Source organism: Jatropha curcas, chromosome 1, assembly GCF_041381405.1.
Source record: "Jatropha curcas cultivar XTBG-Jc1 chromosome 1, XTBG_Jcur_1.0, whole genome shotgun sequence".
NCBI classification, from domain to species: domain Eukaryota; kingdom Viridiplantae; phylum Streptophyta; class Magnoliopsida; order Malpighiales; family Euphorbiaceae; genus Jatropha; species Jatropha curcas.
In genome coordinates, this window is record NC_143151.1 from 2,223,379 (window position 1) to 2,233,536 (window position 10,158).

At 39.0% G+C, this 10,158-nt stretch overlaps 1 protein-coding gene and 1 pseudogene across 1 annotated transcript; both read left to right on the forward strand.

The window, feature by feature from the left end:
- Positions 1 to 926: 926 nt before the first annotated feature.
- LOC149498796 (uncharacterized) lies at positions 927 to 6,213 on the forward strand (annotated as a pseudogene).
- A 1,628-nt stretch (positions 6,214 to 7,841) lies between these two features.
- LOC119369984 (uncharacterized) lies at positions 7,842 to 10,158 on the forward strand. The gene is made up of 2 exons (XM_089718832.1): positions 7,842 to 9,229; positions 9,639 to 10,158. Exons 1-2 carry the CDS (start codon positions 7,866 to 7,868, stop codon positions 9,664 to 9,666), a joined length of 1,392 nt encoding a protein of 463 aa, XP_089574958.1. The 5' UTR covers positions 7,842 to 7,865; the 3' UTR covers positions 9,667 to 10,158.

Sequence of the window (10,158 nt, forward strand, 5' to 3'; positions counted from 1 at the left end):
TATATGAAAATTAATAATTTTAACATTAAATGAGATATGATGATCAACATAATTTTAACCCAACAAAATAATCACAAAAAAAAAAAAAAAAAAAAAGAAAGAAAAAGAAAAGAGAATAATTTGTTGTTGACGGGACTCTTATATCTTGACATCCACTCTTAAGTTGGTATATAAAATTATTATTTATTTATGCTTTATTGTGATAACATCCCATTAACAGAATAAACAAATTAATTTTTTTTTTCGGGTTACATAAATAAACATTGTATATAAATATATATGGCAAATTTCAATAGTTGTATACTACGTATATATATGCAGTAACATTATGAGACAAATATATGAATCACTAAACAAATTGTTTTATTTCCATTTCTTGAATGTGTAACAAATTTCTGTATACAAACCAAAAAAAAAAAAAAGAAAATAATTGATAAAAAAAAAGTATTTCCCCATTATTTCTGCATGCACAAATAAAAGTTACTAATTTTCAGTAGTATTCTGTCAGTGATACGTAGCGATTAGTTAACCAGCCTGAAAACCTTTACTGAGGCTTGTTTTCGGTAGCCACACCAAATGGAACCACAACACCAGGGTACGCATGGTTTGGAGGAGCGACACCGTGACCAGCAAAAGTCCTCTGGCTGGTGCAAGGTGCACCACCCCGGCCAGGGACGTAGTTGCACCCATTTGGTCCAGAAGGAGTTACAGGTCCTTTCTGCAGAGACTGCAATATTAAACCTTGCTTTTTAACCACCATCATCATAAAATTTTCTTCTTCTTCATCCAGAATTCTTGTAGCTTCATTTGGTGTCAATATAAGAAACACTAGTAGCGCCATTACTAGGACAAGTTTTTGATAAAATCTCATTTTTTTTTTTTTTTATAAATTAACAAAAAATAAGCCGGAGAGGATAGTATCGTAGATGGGTAAAACTTTAAAACTCAAAACGATGAAGAATGATTATTTAATGTGAAGGTGTTTATATAATGTTATGTAACCCAATGAAGGTGCGCGACCCACTTTTATGACTTGAATCTTTCAATTTTTAGTTTATCAGTGCGTGTTTCTGACTATTGACTATTTGACATTGTGTTTTTTTTTTTTTTTTTTTAATGAAAAAAAATGGAGAATTGGTCAAGTGAGAAGAAAAATTAATTTAATTTGGACTTGAATTAATAATACATCTGTCACATGTCAGATACATAACGGCAAAGACCAAAGAAGACAACAATCTCTGGTCCAGAATTAAAGGGGACATGATTGATATTTGATAGTGATGGTTCTCTCAAATTTCACATGAACATTAATTGATGTCCAGTTTAGCAACGTTATTGTTTTTGCGGCTCCTACTTTCTGTTGCATGTGATAATTTTTAGTCCCATCTGATCCTCACTGTCATAGCACATTCATCTTAACCTTCACCTTTTGTAACATCATACTGTGAATACACCTTTTATTTTGTTAGACATCTTCTTATTACATGGCACACTTACGATATTCCTCTATTTTATTCATTTATTTTCCAATTTTATAAATTATAAATATTTTCCTCTATAGCAAGTGAGGACGCTCAATTGGTTGTTGCTGAAGAACAACAACTTGAGCAAGCTGAAGCCATTCGAGGCCGTGAGCAGGTGCGCACTCGGTCTAAGCGGGGGAAGTCTAAGGCACGAACCTCTTCCATGGATCATGTGGAGCAGAAAATTGCAGCTCTTGAGGAAACTTTGTCCACTCAAGAAGCTGTCATGAGAGAACTCTCCGAACAAATTGATAATATTGTTCAGGAGAATGAAGAGATTACTCGGGCAACGAAAGGCATGATTACCGAGCTTGGCAGAACCCTACGAGAGGAGCTTGAAGCCCTTGTTGGTAGGATAACCGAGGTACGAACATTCACCAAATCTGAACTTAGTGCCCTACGTAGTGAAGTAGATGCTATCCATTGCGAATGTCGGATGCACCAACGTATGAGTAGTCCTGCATCAACCAGTACTACCACCGGTCCTGTGGCACATGGGTTGAAGGTACTTAAGCCTGCGACGTACAACGGTACTTGTAGCGCCTCGATGGTGGAGAACTTTCTCTTCGGCCTTGACCAGTACTTTGAGGCCATGGGGATAAATGATGATGCAGCCAAGATTGGCAATGCCCCCACGTTCCTCCGGGACGCTGCTTAATTATGGTGGCGAAGGAAGCACGCAGAGCGTGAGAAAGGCATTTGTGCTATCAATACGTGGGATCAATTCAAGTCAGAATTGCGGAAGCACTTCGTGCCTCACAATGCAGAAGCAAGGGGTAGACTACATCGTCTATGACAAAGCGGTAGCATCTCTGATTACATCAAGGAGTTTACTACCCTTATGTTGGAAATCGATGATCTATCTGACAAAGATGCTCTCTTCTACTTTAAGGATGGGCTAAAAGATTGGGCAAAGGTAGAGTTAGAGCGGCGTAACGTGTAAACGCTTGTTGATGCCATTGCCGTGGCTGAAATTCTAACCGACTACTCCACCCAAATCAAAAGTAAAAAGCCCAATCCTGGTAAGAGTAGGGGAGAGAAGCATAGCCAGAAAAAGGATCAAAGTCATAAGGAAGGCGGTTCATCCAAATCTTTCGGCGGAAGATATGACAAGTCGTCTAAGAAGTTTGACTCCAAACCTCCGAAACCTTGCTTCATCTGCGAAGGGCCGCATTGGACAAAAGGTTGCCCCAATAAGAAGGCAATAACTGCAATGCGCGCCGAATACAAAAAGCAAGAAGCAGAAGAAACCCAAGCCAACTTGGGATTCCTACAATACTTGAGCTCCATCATAAGAACTCTTCCTCCTAACATCCCCGAGATGAAGGGATTGTTATATGTTGATGTAGCCGTTAACGAAAAATCGGCTAGCGTAATGCTAGACACAAGGGCTACGCATAACTTTATTGATATCGAGGAGGCCAAGAGACTAGGCCTAGATATCATTGGAGGTAGTGGCACAATCAAGACCGTGAATTCCAAAGTAAAGCCAATAGTCGGATTCGCGAAGGCTGTAATTGTTAAAATTGGCTCATGGTACGGGAAGCTAGACTTCATTGTCGTGCCCATGGACGATTTTGACATCGTATTAGGGCTAACATTCTTCTGCAAGGTATGCGCACTCCTTTTCCCTTATCCAAGTTCCCTAATTATACTTGAAGGAGAGAGGCCATGCATTGTCCCATTAAAGTGCATAGAGAAATCACCATCTACGATCTATGCTATGCAATTTAAGAGGGGGTTAAGCAAAGTCGAAAACTTCATAGCATCAATAAGGGAACTAAATGAGGGTGAAGAAGTAACAAACCCTAAACAGTCTTTGCCCGATTGTGTGCAAGCAGTCTTGGATGAATATAAGGATGTCATGCCTCCCTAATTGCCAAAAAAGCTCCCTCCTAGAAGGGAGATTAATCATCAAATTGAGTTGGAGCCTGGCACCAAGCCACCAACTATGGCTCCTTATCGCATGTCCCCTCCGGAGTTGGAAGAACTGAGAAAACAACTCCAAGACCTTATTGATTCCGGCTACATCCAACCCTCCAAGGCTCCCTACGGCGCACCAGTCCTCTTCCAAAAGAAGAAGGATGGCTCTTTCCGAATGTGTATAGATTATCGGGCCTTAAACAAGATCACTATAAAAAACAAATACCCAATACCTTTGATAGCTAATCTCTTCAATCAATTGGGGAATGCACGATGGTTCTCAAAGCTGGACTTGCGGTTGGGTTACTATCAAGTGCAGATCGCGGCAAGAGATGAGCCCAAGACGACTTGTGTAACTCCGTATGGCGCATTTGAATTCCTAGTAATGCCCTTCGGTTCGACTAATGCCCCGACCACATTCTGTACTCTTATGAACAAACTGTTCCACCCTTTCCTCGACAAATTCGTGGTGGTCTACTTAGACGACATTGTAGTGTATAACACTTCTCTCGAAGAGCATGTGCAATACCTCAAGCAAGTCTTCCAAGTCCTCTGAGAAAATGAGCTCTATGTAAAGGTGGAAAAGTGTTGCTTCGCTCAACAAGAAGTAGAATTTCATGGGCATCGGATCAAGGAGGGCAAGCTAATGATGGATCCAACAAAGGTGAAGGCTATTCAAGAATGGCAACCACCATCAAGCATCCCCGAGCTAAGATCCTTCTTAGGCCTGGTAAACTACTACCGCCGCTTCATAAAGGGATATTCAGCCATTGCGGCACCCTTGACCAATCTGCTTAAGAAAAATTGTTCTTGGCATTGGTCTTCACAATGCTAGGATGCCTTCGAAGAATTAAAGCAGATGGAATCCGAAGAGCCTGTCATGGTGCTGCCTGACCATACAAAGCCTTTCGAGGTACACACTGATGCCTCGGATTATGCTATTGGTGGGGTACTAATGCAAGAAGGCCATCCCATCGCCTACGAAAGTCGAAAGTTAAACGATACCGAACGTCGGTACACCGTCTAAGAGAAAGAAATGACAGCCATAGCTCATTGCTTACGAACATGGCGACACTACTTGCTTGGCAGTAAGTTCGTGGTCAAGATGGACAACGTAGCTACTAGCTACTTTCAAACTCAAAAGAAGTTGAGTCCCAAGCAAGCCCGGTGGCAAGATTTCTTGGCAGAGTTCGATTATCAGCTTAAGTACAAGCCAGGGAAGGCCAACGTTGTTGCCGATGCGCTGAGTCGCAAAGCAGAGCTAGCCAACATTAGTGCTAGCACCCCACAAAGTGACTTCCTAGATTGCATCCGAGAAGGGATGCAACATGATGCCTTTGCTGGAAACTTGCTCAAACTAGCAAAAGAAGGTAAGACTCGAAGATTTTGGGAACAAGATGGGGTACTTTATACTCATGGCAATCGAGTCTTTGTGTCGAAAAGGGGGAATTTGCGCAAAAGAAATCCTCAAGGAGTCCCACGATTCAAAATGGGCTGGACATCCAGGTGAGACACGTACTCTAGCCTTAGTAAGAGCCTACTACTACTGGCCGAGGATGCAAGATGACGTCGAGACATATGGCAAGACTTGCCTCGTCTGTCAACAAGAAAAGGTAGAACAACAACCTCCCACGGGTTTACTAGAACCACTTCCCGTAGCGGAGCGACCTTGGGATAGTGTCTCGATAGATTTCATCGTCGCACTACCAAAGTCAGAGGGATATGGTAGCATCATGGTGGTTATTGATCAATTTAGCAAGTATGCTACCTTTATTCCCATATCAGCCGATTGTAAGGTTGATGAAGCAGCCCGTATGTTCTTCAACAACGTGGTAAAGTTATGGGGACTTCCTCAAAATATCATAAGCGATCAAGACCCCCGCTTCACTGGCAAGTTTTGGCGAGAATTGTTCAAGCTAATGGGGACAGACTTGAACTTCTCAACTAGCTTCCATCCCCAAAGTGATGGGCAAACTGAGCGTGTCAATGCATTGCTGGAGCTGTATCTCCGACATTATGTTAGTGCCCATCAGCGAGATTGGGCCAAGTTACATGACATTGCCCAATTCTCATACAACCTCCAAAGGAGTGAATCCACGGGCAAAAGTCCCTTTGGGATCATTATGGGACAACAGCCCCTCATTCCTAATGCAATCGCAGCTTCATATGCCGGCACAAATCCAACAGCTCACAAGTTTGCGAGGGAATGGCATGAAGAAGCTGATGAGACTCGTGCTTGTCTCGATAAGGCTGCTTGACGAATGAAGAAATGGGCCTACACTAAGCGGCAACCAAGAGAGTATGCTGAGGGAGATAAGGTGCTGATTAAACTCCTTCCTAACCAATTCATGTCATTGCGCAAGGTGTATAAAGGGTTAGTGAGGAAGTATGAGGGACCATTCCCCATCATCAAACGAGTAGGGAAGGCCGCTTATCAAGTTGAACTGCTGCCCAAGTTGAAGATTCATAATGTCTTCCATGTTAGCATGTTAAAACCTTATCATACAGATGATGAGGATCCAAGTAGGGCGAGTCTACTCGAGCACCAACTGCTATTGTTACTGAATTTAACAAGGAGGTTGACAGCATACTTAACTCACGAATAGTACGGCGATGCGGAGTGCCAAACTACTGCGAGTACTTGATCAAGTGGAAGAACTTGCCCGAGTCCGAAGCTAGCTGGGAGCATGAAGATACTCTTTGGCAGTTCAAGGACAAGATAAAAGAGTACGAGGTTCATGACGCGACGAGGGCGTCGCGAGATTGAGTGGGGGAGGGTGTTACGCCCCGCACAACAAGCAAGCAGAATTGCAAAGGCAGCCTCCACAATTTATAAGCAAGGCTTAGAAGGGTGCAAATTGGGCTGCCATAATGTGCCAAAGCTTGAGAAGCCTCTAGCCCAAAGTTGGAGGTCCAAGCCCGCATTCTAGAAAACTCCACATTACTCCACCCAAAAGATATTTTGTGTAATATCTACATAATTCTAGAATTCTCCATGGAATCTAGACCGTTCATTTTTGTAGGCAAATCTTAGCCGTACATTGAGGAGGTGGAAATGGCTATAAATACCACCCCTCACCTCAATTGTAAATCATCCAAGCAAATACAAAGCATTTGAGCAATAAGAGTTCTTACAAGCTCTCTTGTGTTCTCTTCTCTACTTAGCTCACATTTTCTCTCCAACACAACTCCAAGGCTTATTTAGCGCATCCTAAAGCCTCAAGGGTGACTAAGTGCAGCGCGGATAGGCAAGTAAAAACTTATCTCCGTGACAAGAGGCTACCTTATAGCATGGTCAATCATTTTATAAGTGGATGTGTATGCATATCACAACTGCAATGCTAATAATAATTAAAGGGGTAATTTCTAGTAATTCTACTTTCTTGAAGTAATAGAAAAGCATCATGTACAAAACTATTAGCTAAATGCCACCATCTATATATGTACCAAAGCTCAATGGAGAAACTCCTGTACCCATTGGCTATTTCAGCGACGGCACCTTTACTTAATGATACAGTAGAAATAAGTTAATTATGTCAAAACATAAGAACAAAAATGCAATTTTTTTCTTTTAATTTTTTATATATATAAGGTTAATCCTGCTAATTTTAATAAAGTAGTTAAACCTCAAATAATGAAGGATAAAATAAGGTAATTTTAAAATGCAAGGGACATAGTGTTAATTATGCTAAAACTTAGGGACAAAAATGTAACTTCTCCTTTTCTTTTTCAAATCTTCCATTTCCAACTAACATGATATAAATAATAAAATTTCACTTGTTCTGTTTAATTAGGACAAGGAAGGATCAATTTCAGATAAGTATGAGTACATTATGTATGGGAAATTATACAAAATAACAGAAGAAGGTTCACGAGCTAATGTTAAAGCGCAAGTGCTCAAAGCTAGATTTTTTTTTTTTTTAATTTATTCATTTGATTTTTTATTTTTAATTTATTTTTTAATTTTTTTTATTGTTGGACATAGGGAATTATTCATTTCATTTGGAGGTCTCCTTTTGGATATGAAGGGAAATCCAGATTATGTTACAGAGTTTCAGCTTGATCACAAGTATTACCTTTGTATGAGGAAGTTGGATTAGAACTTTAATTGCATATATAGTCCCTTAATTAGTCTAGATTTGTGAAAACATTTGTGTTATCGGTTCTATCTTAAAGGGAATTTCTTTGCTTATTTCTCAGTTAAACTTCATACAAGCTTGGAATTGCTATGCTCTTAGCTTTTTACTCAATTAAACTTTTCACAAGTTTGGAATTTCCTATTGCCTCAATATGCCTTAATTAGCGATGAGAATTCGTAATATTTAGGTTCCATTTTTGGAGAAAAAGAATGATAAATAGCTAGAATGTTTGAGTTCTTTCTGTTTCATAGGATATTTTTCCAGAAAAGAGGAAATTATTATGGAAGAATTAAAATTAAAATCCCCATTGATCATAGCAGTAATAGATGATTCAAAATCCAATGATACAGTTGCTGCCAAATTAGCTTCATTTCTGAAATACCCTCTCATTGATCAAAATGATATCACCAGAGCCCTTCTAAACTTAATCGCACCAACCCAACTCCCTGATGAATTAACAAGCAACTTACCTTTCGAAACTGTTTGTCAAATCACTTCAACCCAACTCGATTTGAATATCAATCTTGTCCTCAATCTTGCGCCCTCCCACAGTACTCATCTCAAAAAATTGGTAGGATTGGCAAGTTCAAGAAAAGCTCATTTGATCATCATGGAATGCGGATCCCAGAATAATAATAATCGCGGTTATGATATTGAGCGAGTCCCAAAGATTAGAGTTGATAAAAATTCACTTGATCTGCAGAAAATTGTGCCTGAAATGTTCATTTTACTGAAGAAAAAGGATGAAGATGATGCAATGGAGACTGAGAACCTGGAAAAAAGCAACATCAGACAACCGACAAATGATCACTTGCATGCGTTGAACTTTTATGACCAGCAGAAAAACATTGAATTTGAATGTAGAAGATGCTCAAGACCCTGTGATGGCACTTCCTATAAATGCGAAGATTGCGATGAATTTAACCTTCACAAAGTTTGTGCAGAGTCTGCTTCAAAAGTAAGTGACTGTCCTCCTTTTCTGAGAAGTGTTAAACCTAATCATTATGACTTCCCAAAAACATATAAATGCAAGAACTGCCAAAAAGTCTCATATGATTGTTACGATTGCCTATTCGGAACCCATCTCAGCAATGAATTCTTGCCAACAATTCTTCATAGTAGACACCATTCTCATCGACTTAATCTCACTGTCATTCCCTTCAGATACAATTACCAATATCTCTGTAACTTCTGCGAGAAAGTGGGTAGCTCAGTTAGCTATAAGTGTTATGAATGCAATTATGATGTTCATGTCGATTGCATTTTACCAAAAGCCATTAAGACGGAAAATGGTGAACACATTTTTGGCCTTAGATCACGGAATTCCGATGTAGCAGCGGCTTATCATCATTGTGATATTTGCCGCCAAGATATAGAGAGAGGTCAATTGTACTATGAGTGTCATGAAAATAGTTTTGAATTTGCTGACATTCATTCCATGTGCATGCCTATTGAAAGCCAAGCCATCGATGCTATTATTAGCAGGAAAATGTTAATCAAACAAGAATTGAGGAGGCACAGGCTTAATAAGTTGAATGATGAGATATTAAGGAATATTTTAAGGAAATTTGATGAGGATAAGGATAAGATTGTCAGCCAGGCTGAGTTAAGGAAATTTGGTTCTTACATTGATTACTATAGATGGTAAGCTACTTAGACAATTGTTTCAGCCATGCTGAACGTAAAAATTAATTTTTGGCTAAATGCGTAAATTTCATCTTGAATTTTGACTCGATTATCCTTATAGCCCTCTGAACTGTTCAAATCAATTAGAACCTTACATTTCACTTTTCAATAATAACTATGTCATTTGCCAAAATAAAATATTTTTATAGATGTTCAATAATGATCCTACACTTTCACATTTCATTTTGGAGAGAGACATAGCTACTATTGAAATATGAAAATACAGTATCATGATGTGCTCCCTGTAAAATTCATGGGGCATAAGGATAATCTTTGATAGTACATGATCAAATTTATGCATTACGCTATTGATTTTTTTCTTTTACAAGAATCAACTCAGACTTGTTTTTTTTCCTTTTTTTTTTAGGGGCTTTCGCTATCCATATGACGAATAATTTCATGGTAATTTTGGATTAATATGATAAATATTTTATTTTATTTTGTATGGCTATAAGCCGTATTAATGGAGTCAGAAATGTTGTTTCACTAGGAAGTGACAAAAAGGAAAAAAAAAAAAAAAAAAAAAAAAAAAAAAAGGAAAGGAGAAGAAAAGAAGCAAGGAAGAAGAATCTGAAAGAAAGCGAGGATCAGTAATGTGATTTGGGGAATTGATTTCAGCTTGTAAAAATAGCCACAAGGCTTGATTTGTCAAACAATAATTGGGGTATTTGCAATTGAAAGCCAAATTCAATAGCTTAATTTCCAATTCTCTTCAAAAATTAGTAACAAATCTGTGCATATAACTTGTGTAAGAAAGTGAGTTTCGTATAAAAATCCTCAAGTGATAACCTAAAAACATGCCATTGCGGGGGTCATAAAGCATAGAAAATGAAATTGATAGACCAAAGTGTTCATGTGAAAATCTATGCTTGGACGAATTCCATCTC

Coding starts and splice junctions, on each gene's coding strand:
- LOC119369984 (XM_089718832.1), top strand. CDS start 7,866: ATGGAAGAATTAAAATTAAAATCCCCATTGATCATAGCAGTAATAGAT. Junction 9,230..9,638: donor TACATTGATTACTATAGATG/GTAAGCTACTTA, acceptor TTTTTTTTTTAG/GGGCTTTCGCTATCCATATG.